This window comes from Alosa alosa, chromosome 4, assembly GCF_017589495.1.
Source record: "Alosa alosa isolate M-15738 ecotype Scorff River chromosome 4, AALO_Geno_1.1, whole genome shotgun sequence".
NCBI lineage: Eukaryota > Metazoa > Chordata > Actinopteri > Clupeiformes > Clupeidae > Alosa > Alosa alosa.
The window spans coordinates 22475449-22495532 of NC_063192.1; the positions used below are offsets into that span (position 1 = coordinate 22475449).

The 20084-nt window shown below is 45.4% G+C and overlaps 1 protein-coding gene across 2 annotated transcripts in view; it reads left to right on the plus strand.

Moving 5' to 3' along the window:
* Positions 1 to 18900, plus strand: part of sema3h (sema domain, immunoglobulin domain (Ig), short basic domain, secreted, (semaphorin) 3H) — a 35927-nt gene extending 17027 nt beyond the window's left edge. Inside the window, exons 5-17 of one of the 2 annotated variants that reach the window (XM_048242052.1) lie at positions 182 to 275; positions 643 to 762; positions 1102 to 1247; positions 1575 to 1689; positions 9038 to 9107; positions 12287 to 12431; positions 12635 to 12854; positions 13208 to 13290; positions 13625 to 13666; positions 14257 to 14411; positions 14708 to 14769; positions 16391 to 16533; positions 17002 to 18900. In XM_048242052.1, coding sequence (XP_048098009.1) covers positions 182 to 275; positions 643 to 762; positions 1102 to 1247; positions 1575 to 1689; positions 9038 to 9107; positions 12287 to 12431; positions 12635 to 12854; positions 13208 to 13290; positions 13625 to 13666; positions 14257 to 14411; positions 14708 to 14769; positions 16391 to 16533; positions 17002 to 17421 — 1815 coding nt within the window. In that variant the 3' untranslated portion in view covers positions 17422 to 18900. Of the gene's footprint in view, positions 1 to 181; positions 276 to 642; positions 763 to 1101; positions 1248 to 1574; positions 1690 to 9037; positions 9108 to 12286; positions 12432 to 12634; positions 12855 to 13207; positions 13291 to 13624; positions 13667 to 14253; positions 14412 to 14707; positions 14770 to 16390; positions 16534 to 17001 lie in introns of both variants that reach the window. The other variant, XM_048242051.1, reaches the window with a different exon arrangement.
* The last annotated feature ends 1184 nt before the right edge of the window (positions 18901 to 20084 follow it).

Sequence of the window (20084 nt, forward strand, 5' to 3'; positions counted from 1 at the left end):
TGTGCATAATACATACTGTATATAAATGTGCAAAGCATTCAACTGCTCCTGAATTGGTCCTGATCTGGCACAGTGTCAGCTCTTTCCTCAGTATGTGGGTGATGTACATCATACACATTTGTACTGTGTGTAATGTGTGTGTCTGTGTGTGTGTGTGTGTGTGTGTGTTGTCTGGCTATAGGCTGAGCAGCAGACTTTACTAATGGAGCAGACAGAGAGTGGCAGAGGCAAATGTCCATATGACCCCAACCAGAGAACTGCCACCTCCATGATCGGTAAGAAAAGGGGGTGTCTGAATATGTGCATTGATCGTTGAGTGTGTGTGTGTGTGTGTGTGTGTGTGTGTGTGTGTGTGTGTGTGTGTGTGTGTGTGTGTGTGTGTGTGTGTGTGTGTGTGTGTCTATCTGTCTGCTTGGATGTGATGTTACAAATTAATAACATTATGCAGAGGCACTGTATGCATTTTCTATGACATGGTCTGTTTACAAATTAACTGAAGACCACGATTAATCATATATATTTGTTGGACTGTGTGTGTGTGTGTGTGTGTGTGTGTGTGTGTGTGTGTGTGTGTGTGTGTGTGTGTGTGTGTGCGTGTGCACATGTGTGTGTATGTGTGTGTGTTGTGTGTGTGTGTCCCAGATGGTCAGCTGTATGCTGGCATATCATCTGACTTCATGAGCCGAGACTCAGCGTTTTTCCGGAGCCTTGGTGAAGGTCATGTGGTTCGGACAGAGCAGTATGATCCAACATGGCTACAAGGTGAGGAATGTACACTCTCTCTCACACACACACACACACACACAACACTAACGTACAAACACACAAACACACAAACACACACACACACACACACACACACACACCACACACACAAACACACACACACAGAAACATGTACCAAAAATGGACTAAAATATACTCTCTTTCTCATAATCTCTTAATACTCACTTTCACACTTAAAAACACAGAAATTGAAAAGATACACACAGATACACAGATACATGCGCACACAAACACACAGATCATAAATCATAAATCTAGCTGAAAAATGTCCCTGTCTGGCTGTGTTGACCCCCCCTCCTCCTCTTGCTCTGTCAGATGCTCAGTTTGTGCATGTGTCCCTGATGTCTGAGAGTGATAACCCAGAGGACGATAAGGTTTACGTGTTCTTCACTGAGCGCGCCCAGGAGGCAGACAGTGCTGCTGGCAAAGTGCTCTACTCCAGAGTGGCCCGAGTCTGCAAGGTAAGATAGTATGTGTGTGTGTGTCTGTGTGTTGGTGTGTTGGTGTGTGCATCCATGTGGGAATTTGTAAGTGAATGCATATGTGAATGCATCTGCGTGTGTGTGTGTGTCTGTGTGTCTGTGTGTCTGTGTGTGTGTGTGTGTGTGTGTGTGTGTGTGTGTGTGTGTGTGTGCATCCATGTGGGAATTTGTAAGTGAATGCATATGTGAATGCATCTGCATGTGTCTGTGTGTGTGTGTGTGTGTGTGTGTGTGTGTGTGTGTGTGTGTGTGTGCTTGTACATGTGTGTGTGTGTGCATCTAAGTGATGTGTGTGCTGTGATCCAGAATGATATTGGAGGTCAGCGGAGCCTGGTGAACAAGTGGAGCACCTTCCAGAAGGCTCGCATGGTCTGCTCCATCCCCGGGCCTGATGGCATCCAGACCCACTTTGACCAGCTCCGTGAGTTAATGTCCCATTCTCTCTAACACTCTTTTTCAGTATGTGTGGGCGCACAGATTATGTGTGTGTGTGTGTGTGTGTGTGTGTGTGTGTGTGTGTGTTGCCTCTCCCTTATATTCTGTCATCACTGTTTTAAAGGGCATAGTGTGTCAGTGGTTGATCTGATTACACAGGCACACACACACACACACACACACACACACACACACACACACACACACACACACACACACACACACACACACCCTGTGGAGACAGGGACCTGTTTCTTATCGCACTGTCTCTGTAAACACATACAGCAGAATAAACAGCCTTCTATCGGACTGCCTAAAAGTCTCTGCCTCCCCTCAAAACACCTCAACAGCCCTGTCTTAGTCACATTACCACCATGGGAATCTATTACCCCCCCCCCCCCCCCTCAACATGTACACTGTGTTGAAATATCTTTCACTTATGGTTGCTAGTTGGGTGTCTTTCTACAAGTTGAGGCAGAGTAAAAGTGAGAGAAAGTGCCCTGTGAAGTTCACTGCTGTCCTTGTGAGAGGTGAGTGGAGTCTGTGGAGTGAAACCCACACCACCACCCTGATGGCTGTGCTGTTTAGAGGGAACTTTATCAGCTCTTGAGCCAGTAGCCCCGCATCCATGTTCAACATCGCAAACCCACCTCCCTGGTAGTGCCTGAACCAGCCAACGTTATCTTTCGGCCTGTCTATCTCTGTATCTCTCTCTCTCTCTCTCAAACACACAAACAAGCACACACACACACACACACACACACACACACACATAAACTACACTGTACGTGGCAGAACATGAACACCCATGGACGCTTTGCACGTCTCACTGGTGGCGATGGCATCTGTGTAAGAATGCGAGTGCGGTGTTGTTTACGCTGTGCTTCACCGCCCAGAAACACTACATATCCCAGCAGCACCCTGCTGTGGGTCTGGCAGGTATTCATAGGTGTGCTGGAGTACAGACACATGCAAGCACACACACAAACATGCACCCCCCCCCCACACACACACGCACACACACACACACACACACACACACACACACACCAGGACAGAAAGACAAACACACACACACACCAGGACAGAAAGACAAAAACATGCATAAACTCTCAGATTTACAAACAAATACACACATGCGCGCGCACACACGCACACGCACACACACACACAGACTCTAATAGCGCTGGTCTCAGTGGGCCAAACCACTGTCATCGGAGAGTCCTGTGTGCTGGTCCAGGTTCCTGTGGGCTGAGGATGTATTGCTGTCACCAGTCATGAGCTCTCACTCACCCAGCACTATCCAGATCCCCCAGAAACACACACACACATACACACACACACACACACACACACACAGGCCCCGGGTCTTGGGCCACCGCTGTGATAAACCTCAGCAGAAATAGGATTGCTCATTTCAGTTCATGTCAGTCCCTTTACCCATTCTATGTGTGTGTGTGTGTGTGTGTGTGTGTGTGTGTGTGTGTGTGAGTGTGTGTGCCTTCTCTGCAGTGGTGAGTGTAATGTTGACTGTTTTATAGTGAGTGTGTTGTTGTCTGAGTGTTATGGGTTAGTGTGGGGAGGGTGTGTTGTGAGTCACATTGTGTCATGTGTTGTGTAGAGGCATCTGGATTGGATGTGTGTGTGTGTAAATTATTGTATTGTATGAGCCAATCCAAATGAAGAAATCTATGTGTCTATGTATGTTTGTGTGATTTGTGTTGTGTTGTGTTGGAGAAGCTGTGTGTGTGTGTGTGTGTGTGTGTGTGTGTGTGTGTGTGTGTGTGTGTGTGTGTGTGTGTGTGTGTGTGGTTTTGTCATTAGTGTGCCTTAGGAGGCAGTAATAGGCACTGGGAGGTCTTGAGGTCTGGTTATCCCCTGTGCATCTAACACAATTATTAGCTACTGTTCCACTCGGTCTATATATACCAAACCTGTTTGATGTGGATGAGTGTGATGTTGAAAGAGAGCACTAAATCTTCTACAGCATGTTAGTGTGTTACTTTCTGTGTGTGTTTGAGTTGTGACTCTCTGTTCACAGTCTTTTTGTGTGTACTTTACGTGTGTGTGTGTGTGTGTGTGTGTGTGTGTGTGTGTGTGTGTGTGAGAGAGAGAGAGTGAGAGTGAGAGTGAGATAGAGAGAGAAAGAGAGGGAGAGAAAAAGAGCACAACCCCTTTGTGTTTATGCATGTGAGTGTGTACGTGTGGATATGAGTGCGTGTGTGTGTGTGTGTGTGTGTGTGTGTGTGTGTGCGCGCATTTGTTTATGCATATGCGTGTGTACGTGTGGATGTGCGTGTATCTTTGTTATGTGAGAGGAGGTAGCCATGTCTCTTCCTCTCTCCTCTCACCCACTCCATCTCTCCTCTGACCGGACCCGTGGTCTGGAAGCAGTCTGCTGCGGCTTCACAATTAGAGGCTCTCAGTACCATCACACACACACACTGCGGCCAGCTGCCCTGTCTTTTCAGGGGCAGTTTACATATGTGTGTGCGTCTGTGTGTTTTTGTGTGTGTATGTTTGTGTATGTCTGTGTGCATGTGTTTGTGTCTGTGTGTGTCTGTGCGTATGTGTCTACACGTGAAAAGTCACTGTGCCCAGCTTACCTCACGCATGGCCTGATCTCTGTCTGGACGAGCCTCTGTCCCTCTTGAAGTGGTTCGGGCATGGTCTCTCTCATCTCCCACATCTGGAGACTGTTTTGCCTCGCAGTTTTCATAACAGTGGGCCAGCCGCAGCAACCGGCATGTAAAGCCTGGGGCAACCAGGGTCTTTAGAGGCTGCCCTGAGGGATGAAGAGAAAGAGGGAGAGAGAGAGAGGGAGAGAGAGAGAGAGAGAGAGAGAGAGAGAGGGATAGAGAGAGCAGCAAAGGAGAATGAGAGAGGCAGAAAGAAAGAGAGAGGGAGAGATAGAGAGAAAGAGAGAGAGAGACAGAGTGGGAGAGAGAGACAGACAGACATAGATAGAGAGCAGCAAAAGGAAATGAGAGAGAGAGAGAAAGAAAGAGAGAGAGCAAGGCAAAGGGAGTGAGAGGTTGCAATGATGGTGTCGTGCCAATAAATCTTGTTGGGTTTGAATTTGAGACAGCAAGATGGACAGATGGCCAATTGAAAGTACAGATGGATAGATAGAGAAAGAGAAAGAGGAGAGAGGGCAGAAGGAAGAAATGGTAGAGAGAGAGAGAATGTATTACAGACAGACAGACATACAGGTAGAGAAATAGAGAGAGAGAAAGAGAGGGAAGGGGAGGAAAGGGTGTAGAAAGATGGAGGGATGACAGAGAGCAAGAGAAAGCAAAGCAAAGATCTATATGGAGAGAGAGAAAGAAAGAATAGAGAGAGAGAATGAGAGAAAGAAAGAGAGAGAGAGAAAAAGAAAGAAAGAGAGGGTAGAGAGAGCAGAGGATGTGCTGAGGTCAAGCACTGTGTGTGTGAGGCTTTGAGATGGACCAGGATATGGTTCTCTGCCAATGGAGGTGAAGGTGGTGGTTGACATTAGATGAGATGGCGGTGGAGGTTGTTAATGTTAGATGAGATGGCGAGCGCTTCAAACTTCCCCACATAGTTTGGCTGGATTCCTCACATTTTACTACTCTGTTATTTGTGTGTGTGTATATGCTTGCGTGTGTAAGTATTTGTGTGTCTGTGTGTGTGTGTGTGTGTGTGTGTGTGTGTGTGTGTGTGTGTGTGCGTGTGTCACTGCCAGTGCTTATGTGGAGTCTGGGGTGAAGTTCAGGACATTGTTGTGATCAACAGTTCATGTTCTAGTCCATGCAGCATCCATGTTTGATCAGAGTTTTGAATGTTAATGTCCGTCACTGTGATGAATATGGACAATAAAAGTGGTTTCTGGGTGATTAACATTTTTCTGAAAAGGTCCTCATACTTTTGGTCTGTTTTGTTGTTGTTTTTCAAAGTCTGGGGATTTTACATCCTCAAAGACGTGAGGATAACTGTTTATATTCCTTTGTTCAGACAGAGGGTCAATGTCTGTGTTTGTGTGTGTGTGTGTGTGTGTGTGTGTTTACGACGATGGTGGGTGAGATGGCACCCTCATCCTGTCTCATGATGTGGGATAGAGGGATATGAAGGGAGGAGAGGAGGAGAGGGGAAGGAAGTTAGTGGTCATAGGGGCTGCAGGAGGACTGAAAAAGAGACAGAGAGAGTGATTGGAGGATTTTAGGAGCAGGCACCATGCGGGTGTACGTGTGTGTGTGTGTGTGTGTGTGTGTGTGTGTGTGTGTGTGTGTGTGTTTGAAGTAGTGAGGGCTAGACAAAACTATCTCTCGTCAGGAAGAACAGACCCTTTTGTTAGGGGGAAATGGACACATTGAGAGTCCTCCAGGGAGAGAAAAAAAGAACAGGAGGAAAGAGAAAGAGAAGAGAAAGAGGTGGGGAGAGAGAGAAACAAAAAGAGAAGAGAAGAGGGGGATTGGGGGGAGAGAGAGACAATACAGAAGCCTCGAAAAGAGATGGAGCAGAATGATAGCATGGTGTGGAGGGAAAGAAACCGATCAGGGCGAGAATGAGAGAGAGAGAGAGAGAGAGAGAGAGAGAGAGAGAGATGGGGGGAGGAGAGGGAGAAAGAGAGAGAAAGAGAGAAGGAGTTTAGAGAGATTATGGGAGGGGAAATCTTGTCGCCAGCTCAGCTGCTCTTTGCGGTTTTCCCCACTTTAGTGCTCATGCTGCAACTATGCTGATGTGTGGTTCCTCCACCACTGCTGAAGCTCAGCAGCACACGGTGCCTCTCCCCTTCTGTTCTGGCCATGAGAGAATGGGTTAGGCGTGTGTGTGTGTGTGTGTGTGTGTGTGTGTGTGTGTGTGTGTGTGAGAGTGAGATAGAGAGAGAAAGAGAGGCAGAGAAAAAGAGCACAACCCCCTGTGTGTGTGTGTGTGTGTGCGTGTGTGCGTGTGTGTACCTATATGTATGTGCCAGTGTGTGTATACTCACACCTCACACATGTACTATACATGACTGCATGTATGTGCATGTGCCTCTGTATGCTGTTATGTGTGTGTATGTGTACATCCTTTCCACCTGATGACCCCTTTCCACCTGATGACCCCATGGTTTCAGCACGGATCTCAGATTGCCTCTCAGACAAAGCTACATGGATGAAGGCACACCACCTCCAGCTGAACCTCTCCAAGACTGAACTGCTGGTCCTCCCACCTAAACCTACCATACACCACAACATCAACATCAAATTTGACTCACTGTCTGTTTCACCTACCAGGACTGCAAGAAATATAGGAGTTGTTCTCGAAAACCAACTAAACTTCTCAGATCATGTTGCCTCAGTCGCCCGGTCATGCCCGCCAAGACTCTACAAACATACGGAAAATCAGGACTTATTTTGACTCAAGATGCTACCCAACTTCTGGTTCAGCTAATAGTCATCTCAACGACTCGACCACTGAAAAAACGCCCCCTCCTGACAGGTCTCCCAGCCTGCGCAGTGAAACCACTTCAGATGATCCAGAACGCGCCGGTCCTTGGTCTACAACCAACCCAAAGGGCACATGTTACCCCGCTGCTCATCCAGCTACACTGGCTACCTATGGCGGCCCGCGATCAAATTCAAGGCTCTAACGCTTGCCTACAAAGTAATCTCCTGTTCTGCCCCACCTACTTGAATGCCCTCATACAGACATACATTACCTCCAGACCGCTCGGCTCCTCAGGCCTAACGATGTCTAGCTCTACCACCGCACGCTTCAGGCCAATCCAAACTTTTTCTCATCTGTTGTTCCTCATTGGTGGAACACACTGCCAGTTCTTACAAGGGCAGGGACATTCCTCTCCATTTTCAAAAAACTCCTAAAGACCCAGCTCTTTAGAGAACATCTCCTCTCATAGCAACACTTACAACAAGTCTTGCTGATCCTAGCACTCACCAGCCGTCTTAAACTGACACGTAACTGTTAAAAACAGCACTCACTGATGCACTTATTCTTACTGTACTCTAATTTTTTTAAATTGTCCTAAAATTGTTGAGAATTGCTCTAAAACTTAAACTGTTTACCATGTTGTTAGTCGCTTTGGCTAAAAAAGCGTCAGCCAAATGTAATGTAATGTAATGTAATGTACATGTTCACATCTTCGTTTTGATCTTCCCATGTGAATGTGCACATTGTGTGTGTGTGTGTGTGTGTGTGTGTGTGTGTGTGTGTGTGTCCGTGTCCGATAATGAAATCAGGCCTTCAGATGGGCCATAGCCGATCCCATCACACACTTGAAGCTGCTGGATCGCCTGGAATGTGAGAACATGGATATGCTCTGGTGTGCCCCGCATGACAACAAACATGAGAGAGAGAGAGAGAGAGAGAGAGAGAAAACAAGAGAAAGAAGGAGTGAGATGGAGAGTTTAGGAGAAAAGAGAGGGAGAAGAGAGAAAGGGTGTGCTTGTTTTGTAAACATGGGTGCTCTCGTTAAGCACTTTAGTGTGTTAAATAAATGTTCCTGTTTAGTAGTGTGAGATTGAAACTAGTAGAGGGGAAAAGCGATCCTGACAGATATAGGTCTTTGTACTAATGTATAAAGGAAGCTTCCCTATAGAAATAAACACTACATTAACACTGAGTCTATGTTGGGAAAGGCGCACCGTGTAAATCAGTTTAGGTCACCTCATTGATCTTCAATATGCTAAATAGATCGGCTCTTTCATACATGTTGGCATGTGTGTGTGTGTGTGTGTGTGTGTGTGTGTGTGTGTGTGTTTATTTGTATGTATGTATGTGTGTGTGTATGTCAGTGGGATTGTATGGGAGTGGGAGTGTATTTGTATGTGTGTGTGTGTGTCTGTTCCTGTGTGAGTGTGTGTGTCCATGTTTTGTATGAAGATGTAAACCACAGTGGGGGAGTTCCTTGAGGAAGACAGTGTGGTGTTCTTTGGTTGGGTTAAATCCAGGTTGCCATGGAGAGGCATTATATAGACGCCCAGTGGGACTCAACATGGAGACACTGGACTTTATCACAGTCTACCAGTCATCCATAATATCAAAGGGAGACTTCATTAGATACATACAATCTCACAGCCATATTTCCCTCAGAGACGTTTTCTATTAGTCACATGCAGAGTCACTCCCGCCACTCGATGATGAGGCCACCTGCCGACAGAAATTCAATCTGTCTCCCAGAAACACTCACACACACACAGACACAGACACAGACACAGACACAGACACAGACACAGACACAGACACACACACACACACACACACACACACACACACACACACACACACAAAAGCACTCCGCTCCCCTGCGGGGGCTGTTTTCAGTGGCGTTTAATATTTCATCTCCTGTGTTGTGTTGTCTCTTTCAATCACAGAGGACATCTTCATCCAGCACGGCAGGGACAAGAAAAACCCTCTCATCTATGGGCTCTTCACGACCACCAGGTGAGCTCACACACAGACACACACACACACAAACACACACACACAACACACACACACACACACACACACACACACACACACACACACACACCTACACCTCTACACACACCTACATCTCTACACACACACACAGGCGCGGAACATATTTTTGACCAGGGGTGCTGAATAACAAAATAATGGATGTCCGACGATTTCTCCTCTAGCATGATATGATTCGAATTTAGACAGCTAAATACGCCATTTCAGCGCCGTGTATGAGTAGACCCTCTGGTAGACCTAAGAGCAAGAACAGCCACATTCCACTGCAACTATGCGCAGCACTTTTCACTCCGACTCATCAATAAAAACTGCACGCGCACACCAGACCCATAGAAGAGCACTTGACTTTACATCATTAAACTATTTTAGTATATTGCTTTTCTGATTGTCAAAACCACACCAGAGATGTTTGGCTTGAAAATATAATTAGGCTGCAAATGACCTACAATGGCAAACAATTTCTGAGTAGCCTAACTTATGGCGCCTCCACTCCACAGCAAAAGTGTCCTAACCACCAATTACAGCGGGTTTCTATCTGAGCTAACGTCAATAGTGAAAGGATTTCCGTGTCATATTTTTAGGCGTGGCACTAGCTAAGCTGTCGTGGAACTCGAGATGACTACTAGGTTCGTGGATTTGGGCTAGATCAGCCACATTGCCTGACACTAACAGAAACTGAGTCGTACGTGAGGTCGTGGGCTTGCCAAAGACTAATTGCAAAAGATGCATCCTACCTCATCTGTTGTGGTTTGGTATTCGAAATTGGGCTTTTCACAATCCAATGATATATCCAAAGTGCGAACTAGTTGGTGATGGTATATGGAAACTGGCAGTATGCATGCTACACGGAGTTCTAACAGGTGCATGGCCTAATAAGCAGGCAAGATATAACCCACGACCGTCATGGTCTTGTTATCAATTTGTGTTTGTGGTAATAATGGCAGCAACAATAAAACCATCTTGATCTTCATCATGTTGACAGATCAGCAGCCTCTGGATGGTCATATGCATAGTTAGCCTACCTTTAGTTTGCATTTACATTTTAAACACTGAATCTACTGTCTTTACTGCCGGGAGAGAAAAAAATCCTGTATTCTTTTCTGTAGCCTAATATTCTTTTCTCGAAGTCAACTAGCCTGCTTGCAACGTCTCTCCTCAGCTTGAAGTCACGCCACTTTCACTTCTATAGCTAGACTATAACGTTTAATCTATGGATAGCTATATTCAAAGCTATCCATAACCTTTTTTGCTATTTGCCTATTTGACAACAAATATAATGACAAACTGCGAATTTGTAGGCCTATATTGACAAAAAGCAAGGGGTGCTGCAGCACCCTCAGCACCCACCTTCCCGCGCCCTTGCACACACACACCACATAACGGCAGGGACAAGAAAAACCCTCTCATCTACAGCCTCTTAACAACCACCAGGCGGCCTCACACTCATACACACCAGACTGTCTCACACTCATACACACAAACACACAAACACACCTACACCTCTATACACACACACACACACACACACACACACACACACACACACACACACACACACACACACACACACACACACATACACACAAACACTCATATGAACTCAGACAAACACACACACACACACACACACACACACACACACACACACACACTGACCTCAGCTGGCCCCAAACCCACCACTGTGAGTGTATATATTTACCCAGTGGCATGGATTTCCACCCTATTACATGCCACCACTCCATAACTTAATCATGGCCAAACAGAGTAGTATTCAGCATGGGACAATAACGGCAGCCAACTGACCAGGGTCAGCTGTTGGGAGCAATAAGTGGCGGCCAGTGAAGACTCTCTAAGTCCACAGCGCCCCCTGTGGGTGACATGAGGGGGCAACACCCACACCAGGCATGGTGGTCCTAAAAATAACCGCATCACATCATGAATTGTACTGAGACTTTTATGAAGTGTTTATAAAGTGATTGGTGGTATGACATAGTGAAGACAAAGTTTAGCTGGGTCTGAGCTTCCCGAATCTTTCTTTCTGTCTCTCTCTGTCTCTCTCTCGCTCTCGTGCTCTCTCTCTCTCTCTCTATCTCACACACACACACAGACACACACATGGTCACTCATGATGCTTCACAGAGGAGGGTGGAATGAAGTCATGTTTTAAATTTGTGTCCAAGGGTGTGCACTGGTGTGTGTGTGTGTGTGTGTGTGTGTGTGTGTGTGTATTTGTGTGTACAAGGGTGGGGAGGCAGCAAATGTTCATATTTTCCAAATTCAGACCTTTAGATGGCACGACAGATACAGTAATTCTCTAAACAAATCACGATGACAGACTCTACCACTATACCACTATACAAGTGTTTGGCAGAAGTCAACTGTGTTAATACTGCACCAAAGCAAATATGTGTGTGTGTGTGTGTGTGTGTGTGTGTGTGTGTGTGTGTGTGTGTGTGTGTGTGTGTGTGTGTGTGTGTGTGTGTGTGTGTGTGTGTGTGTGTGTGTGTGTGTGTGTGTGTGTGTGTGTGTGAGTGGGCACCCTGAATATTTATGAATATATTGATTCTGGGATTGAATAACATGGGTGGTGCCCTTGACAAGTGGAAATACTGACATTGGAAGTATTACGTTTCACAGTTTTCTACTTTCATATTGGCACAACAATCGGTCAAACTGAAGATGAATGGCACTAGTGTACTCTGAGTCTGATCTCCGGCCAGTGCTGCAAAGCCACTCCCCTTAAAAACCCGAGCCTATTTTATACTGGGGCTTTTTATTGGTATGGCAAAACCTTGACCAAGTGTCAGTCTACATACTCTGAGAAATTGCAGGGCTTAACTCCATTCATTGCTTGTGTTTGTGCACGTTGTTATGAGCTGCTAACCCAAACGCCATCTCTAATTACCATCTTGTATACATACATGTCTTAATGAATCACACTGTATACTACATACCCTGTATTTAAGGTTTTTTTGGAATTGACAAGGTTTCAAATTAAGGTTTCATTTAATTGACTGACCATGTTTCCAAAGTGATGTGTTGAATAGATTAAGTTTTAAATTAGGTTTTTAAAAATTATTTATTTAATTGACCATCTCTCTCTCCTCTCTCTCTCTCCTCTCTTTCTCTCTCTGTGCCAGTGATGTATTGAATGGCTCAGCAGTGTGCGTGTACCGCATGCAGGATGTGGCCCGAGCCTTCAAAGGCAACTTTTATCACAGGGAGGGACCGCAGTACAAATGGGCCGAGTTCACAGGCCGGGTGCCCTTTCCAAGACCAGGAACTGTAAGCATTATATTTTATACAATTACCTATACAATACATATACATATTCCTATACTATTACCGTATACATATTATATACGTATTATATTGGATACTATATAAAATAGTAATATAGTGCTATGTAAATGGTAAAAAATCATAATTTGTTGTGGTGTACTTACTGACCAGTGATCATAGCTATACATATCTCTATGTTCCTGTAGTGTCCAAGCAGCACCTATGGGAGTTACAGGTCCACTCGCGAGTACCCTGATGACGTCATCTTCTTCAGTCGCACCCACCCTCTGATGCAGGAGGCGGTGCTTCCACTGGGTGGGCGGCCCTTAGTCATACGAGTGGGAGTGACTTATAAGTTCACCCGACTGCTGGTGGACAGGGTGGAGGCTGTGGACGGACAGTATGATGTCCTCTTCATCGGCACAGGTGTGTGTGTGTGTGTGTGTGTGTGTGTGTGTGTGTGTGTGTGTGTGTGTGTGAATGCTGCATACATGCATGTGGTAAAAAATAGGTTAGGCTTTCAGAATCCAATTAGTGAACAAATTCCATTTACCATTAAAGCAAAAATGTAAGGTACATTATTGCCTGGGGCATCCGTGTGGCCAGTGTTATGATGATGTGTTGGTATAACACACTTCATGGCCACGTAATAACACACACTGATATGTTCTGCTGTGTTAAAACACACACTGAAATGTGTTATGCTGTGTTATAACACAAACTGATATTTGTTACACTAAGTTAAAACACACACTGATGTTGCGCTGTGTGTGTTCCAGACTCGGGGCTGGTGCTGAAGTCCATCCCTCTGCCTAGAGAGCATGGTCAGGACATCACTCTGGAACAGATGCAGGTCTTTAAGGTAACTACAGGAGACGTCCACTGAGAGAGAGGCCCTCAGCAGACCATGACCTCCAGCTACTGCTCAGATAGTCTCTGGTCATTACACTAGATGAGTTATCTTCTGTAAAATGATTATGCTCTTTATAAGATTGTTTGTCAAATGTTATTATGTTTTCTATGATCTAATCTACTGCTCAGATAGTCTCTCTGGTCATTACATTTAAAGGGCTTTTTTCTTTAAACTGGCTATCTGCAGTGTATTCTTATTAGATTGTCTCTCTCTCTCTCTCTGTCTCTTTCTCTCTCTCTCTCTCTCTCTCTCTCTCTCTCTCTCTTTCTCTTTTAACCCACAGCACAAATCGCCTGTGACTGCCATGACATTGTCTAAGAACAAGGTGAGGTTTTACACACAGATGTGCACTGCACACACACACACACACAGAGAGAGAGAGAGAGAGAGACACACACATTTTAGCACATAGGTGTCTTGGGAATCACATTGTGCCCCCATAGTGTCACGTATGTGATAAAAGACGCTCGAGATGCAGATTCACACCATTAATGAGTGCCAGAGTGTGTTCGCTTGGTCGTCATAGCAACACGTTTAGAAGTCCTTGAGGAACGAATCGAGGCTATGATTATATGTTCATGCCCGCATCTGTGCCTTGGGTGTGTGTGTCTTGCTGTCTGTGTTGTGGTGCATTTTTATTCCATAATAATACTATAATAAGGTTCTGTGGGAGTATAAGTTGGTCACAATGACTGTATATAAAGTCATTGGTTGGTCATAGTCATACACAGCCTACTATGGGTGGATATGTATTTTAGTGCTGTCTGTCTAAATTAGTCTTTATTGACATTGTACTCTGTATTTCCCTCTGTGTGTGTGTGTGTGTGTGTGTGTGTGTGTGTGTGTGTGTGTGTGTGTGTGTGTGTGTGTGTGTGTGTGTGTGTGTGTGTGTGTGTGTGTGTGTGTGAACAGCAGTGGCTGTTTGTAGGTGCGGCGGAGGGTGTGGCACAGCTGGGGCTGTTCCAGTGTGAGCTGTACGGTCAGGCATGTCCAGAGTGCTGCCTGGCTAGAGACCCCTACTGCACCTGGGACGGCCACGCATGCAGCCCTTACATGCCCATCGCACGCAGGTGAGGGGTCAGCTCAAACACACACACAGACATACATGTACACACACACACACACACACACACACACACACACACACACACACACACACACACGCACATCCACACGCACACACACGCACATCCACACACACACACACACACACACGCACATGCACACGCACATGCACATTTACACACACTCACACACATACCACACACACACACACACACACACACACACACACACACACACACATGATCAACAAGGTAGTCTCTTAGGCTCACTATAACACCCATGTTGTATGTAATGTGTGCAGGAGAAATACCCGGCAGGTGGGAGACGCAGGGGATCCTCTCAATCAGTGTGTCAGGCAAGGAGGTGAGTGCTGCTGTCTGACTGAATGACTATCTGACTATCTGTCTGACTGACTGCCATTTCAAGCCAAGTCAAGTCAAGTAAAGCCTTACTGTCATCATTGCCGTATACAGTACAGTACATAAACAGCAGAGAGAAAAAGATGCACTCCGAGTCCTTGGGGCAACATAAGGAAAATGCAGACAATATAGCAGGATAATAATATTCCTCCTTGGTCAAGTAAGAAATAATGTATATCTGAAAGGAAAAAATAGATATCATAGATGTATGGATATATAGATCATTTATTTATGCTGAGGGAAATCTGGAGCACAATGAGGAGAGATGCATCTGATGTGAAATAAAGTACAAACGGTGAGAGTGGAGAAGTCTCATTCAATTGCCCTCACAGTCACCCACAAGCATCACCCATGCAACAGCATCTGACTCCAGAACTGTTACAGCCCTGATCAGACCCAAATCTATTACAGATTTACCCTCCATCTCTCCGATAGAAAAGGCCAATTTGTTTGATTTGATTTGCTTAAAAAGCTAAAGACATGCTTGACTGATACCATGATATTATCCGATAAGCTTCATAAACTGCGACAGAAAGCCAACCAGCCTTTGCCGTAACCCTTTGGAAATAACGCAGTCAGCCCACATGTAGTCCGTCAATCATAACTAATTAAGAACTTCATAGCACCGAGCACAGATGGCGATAATTACGACTCTCCAGAGTCTCTTCCCCGCGTGAGCCGTCACGACTGCGCACGGGAGGCATTTGTTTTTGTTTATTTTTATTTACTTACAGATCACTCTCTCGGTAGTCAGTCCTGTGTCGTTTTTTTTCCCTCTCCTTATTATAGACTGTTTATTTTCTGGTGTCTGGAAGGATTTTCTAATGCGATTAGTTGTCATCTGCCGGCTGAAGTGACTCACACACCAACCGCTGTTAAAGGAAGAGAAGCCAAAACCGTCGTTGCAATCTGTGAAACCAAATGTGTGCAGCGCATCACCAGTGTATGACCGTTGGCTTTTTATCAGAGCATATGAATCTGCTTTGGTCTGCTGTCATGCTGCATGCTTTCAATTTAAATCCCATTTCTACCGATATATTTCTTTTTGTGAGGTTTTTGGTGTTGCCAAGAAGGCTGTGTTCAAACTCAAAGCAGTAGAGAGATTCACAGCTTGCAATGAAGGAAACATGTGACCTATAAAAAAAAAAGCTGTGTGTGAAACTGTGGAAGGAGGTGAGAGACTTGGGATTTTGGCTCTGAGGAGGAAGGCCCTATAAAGTACAGTCAACTCTCAATGTATATGGTGTTGGTTAATGGAGGACACTTGGTCAATTCCTGCTGTTTTTAAATGTATAATATAAAAAAGGGAACTGGAAGAGCACAGACCTTAACCTAGGCCAAATGTCCTGTCTCACAAAGGGAAAAATTATTCATGAATCCTCCCCAAAATGTAATTGGTTCTTTCTTGGTCCATGCTTAACCTTTCAAACAAGTTCCATGCAAATAGGGCCAGTGTTTTTCTCTGTAATACTGCAGACAAATAAACCAACCGAAAACCTATCCTCCTTGGCATAGTGGGTTAAAAGTGCCTTGCTGACTTGCCTTGTCTCCTCTTTTGTTTGCAGCTGGGCTGCAGGTAGAAACAGAGAGGAGGTCTATAGTGGTTGCCGTAGGAAACAGCACTTACTTGGAGTGTCTCCCAAAGTCCCATCATGCCTCTGTGACCTGGTTGAAGGAAACGGGAGAGAACAGCGCTGAACTCCATCAGGTAGACTATACACTGTCTACACAACCTCTAAACAGGTCTCTCTACAACACACATGTCTCTACCCTTCAATATGCACAGAGTTGTACACAGTACAATATACAAAAAGTGTAGACTCTTAAAACACACACACACACACACACACTCACACTCATGCACATACAGAGAGAGAGAGAAAGAGCAATAGACACTGTATGATGCATACAGGCTGTTACACATATACAGGTGCTGGTCATATAATTAGAATATCATGAAAAGTTTATTTATCAACTTTTTGATGATATTCTAATTATATGACCAACACCTGTATGTCTAACACACTGAAACATGCCTTCTCAGAGTACATTCTCAAATATCCCCTCACACTCTCTCCTATTATCTGAAGTTGACGTTCGGGGAGAAGTTGTATCGTTGTGTATTCTGTTGATGAAATGGAAGGTTCTCCTCACACTCTGTCCTGTTGCTTTGAAGGTGACATCCGGGGAGAAGCTGGTGGTGATTGACAGGGGGATCCTCATTCCGAGGGCGGAGCTTGTCCATGGGGGCGTGTACCACTGCCAGCTGGAGGAGCATGGCTTCCACTGGACAGCGGTCACCATTCACTTAAACGTGATTGGTCCCGCCCTGGTGTCCATCCCCGCCCCAGGCTCCACCCAGTCCTGGTTCCAGGATGTGATGTCGCTGATTCACCCGAGCGACCTGAAGCAGCGATGCAGGGAGCTCAACCAGCGGCACCATGGCAACCGGGAGCGGGAGCGCCACCGTGGGCGCAAGAGGGGTGACCGTCACAGGGAGGGAGGGAGATCGGGAGGAGGAGGAGGAGAGGGGAGGGGGAGGAAGAACAGGAGCAAGGCGCCAACTTCGGCTCAGAGACAGCCCAGGAGTACATAGCCTTCACGCTGAAGTTGGTTTCTCTCTAACACACGTACACACACACACACACATACACATTGACATATAAACACATACTGACACACACACACACACACACACACACACACACACACATACATACACACACAGACATTTAAACACACACACTGACAGATACGCACAATCACACATAGACACACACACACTGACATATAAATGCACACTACACAAATATACAGAGGCATACATCCAAATACAGATATGTAAGCAAACATCAGTATTCAACATGCCCTCATACACACAACCAGGAATACACACACCTTGCACATGATCAACACCGACCACACAAGCACACATATTTAAGCTGATGGACTGGAGTTGTGTTCAACGAAGGATCGCCTTGTGGCGCCCGGTTGCTAAGCAGCGGATTTTGAAGGACTGTAGGTGAAGGCTAAAGGACGTGGTCAGCATGAGCGGGCCATAGAGACTGAAAAAAAAAAACCAAATCACACTCAAAGAGAGACCATATCCGTCCCATCTGAGAGCCCAGAACGACAGAGAAACCATGAAGATTGTACTCAAGAGAAGTCTGGGGCGCGTCCAGGGCTGACCCTAAAGAGACTGGGGGTGTAAAGTAAAAGCACAATATCTTCTCTTCTCTGACATGTTACACACACACACAAATGTATTATGCTGAAATGTACGTACTTTTCTTATTTAACTGTTATTTTTTTGTATTTATTTCTCTTTTTCATTCATATCATCTGTGATTATTCATGACTCAAAAAAGAAAACAAAAAGGCTTGTTGTTAGTGGAAACGTGGGAATGTCAGATGTTAGAACTTGTTACACTTATGACAATATTACACTTATTGTTGAATGTGATGGCAGAGTGGCGAGAGTGTTCAGTTTTATATAAGCTTCAAAGATGATTGGATGACATGTTTTGCAAATGATGAACAAAAAGAATCAGTCCAGTCCAGGGATGTCTTTGTGACTCATAAGTAGCCTACAGCATCACAGGCTCAAAGATAATCCCTGATGTTCGGCTGGTCACAGTGAATGTGGGTGGGTTTAGTGCTACCTGGTTTCGCAAGATCATTGGCGCTGGCCTCCTTTCATGTCTGCCGAACAATTCAGTATTGTATTGTAAGCGCATATTGAAGCACCTTTTTTTGATAAAAAGAGAGAAAAAAAAAAGAAAACGAGATTTAGGGTGTGTGTGTCTGTGTGTGTGTGTGTGTGCGCGCGCCTTTCCTTGGGCTGAATGATGTGACTCCGACCACCCAATAATCTCTCCTTTGACACAGGATGGAGTGTTTTATCTCTAGATTATCCCACATATGTGTGCATGTCATCCTCTTACTGATGTAATTCTCTTCAAGATGGCTGTCTCCTGTCCACTCCCCTCCCCACTCAATCACTCTGCCATACACTTTTAACATCTTTTATTTGCTGCAGTGACTCTGTGAACGAAATAAAGTGTTTTCAATTATTTCCTCCCCACAAAAGTGGGTGCCTCTGCATCTCTTTTTTGGCGGCGTTCCCTCTTCTTTTCAGAGTCTGCGGTGTGTGAAATGGAGAGTATGAACTTCCGCTGCCCCCACACACACACACCCGCCCCACTCTAATTCTCTCTCCCTCTGTCTCTGCCACTCTGTGTGTTTCACCCCAGAGACCTCATGCACGGCACATATTTATACATAAACAGATGAATAATAAGCAGCATTTGGCACTGGGTGGGTGTGCAAAGCGGGCGGCTGCCAGAGACGGCTCACTAATGAGGAGGAAGTGAGCACACAAAAGGCGCTCTGTGTGTGTGACAGCCACTGGCGCTGAGGCTCCGGGACACTGGTGCCTGGAAGGCCCGACGGCACGCCAGCACCTTCAGGAGGGTGTGAGAAGAAGGCTTTGATCTCCCCAGATAGAAGCTGAGAACATGCAGGGAGAGAGACACCCAGGCCAGATCTGTCACAGGGTACAGCTGCTCGGTGTGTGTGTGTGTGTGTGTTTGATAGAGGATAGAGAGAGAGACAGAGAGAAAATTACAGATAGTCAGAGAGAGAGAGAGAGGTGGAGTTCCAAGGGTGTGTCTCAGTAAAACTAAGCCAAGCTTGGAATCTAACAAGTTATGGATGAAATGATGTCAGTTTATTTGACTTTGAAATATAGGGATTGCCCACAATAGGATCCATAATAAAATTCATTTGACACCCGCTATGGCAGAGTGTTGTGTGTCAAACTAACTGTGACAGATCTACTGTGGCCTGGGTGTGGTTCATGTTTTCAGTTTGTAATGCAGGCAAGGTTTACAAATGCGACAGCATAGGCTTGTACACAGTGAGGGTGACAATAGGGTGGATGACATATACATATCTTTGTTGCCCCCTTAGGCCTGTAGCTGGTATTGCAAGTTTAAGCTTTCTCATAAGTTGGCTACATTTTATGATATTAGCCTACAGTGGTGGACCTACTTCTTACTGCATAAATCTGGAAAAGATTGGCCACTGAAAGCTATACAGAAAAATTTCACTACTTTTATGCAGCCCCAGCAGTGTCCATAATTCACAAATAAGACTGAATGTCTATGGTTTCTATTAGCCAATTCCATAGAACCTGAACAGGTCAAATCAATGCATTGCATACTGAAGACTGCATGTGAATAAGAACAACCTCAGTGG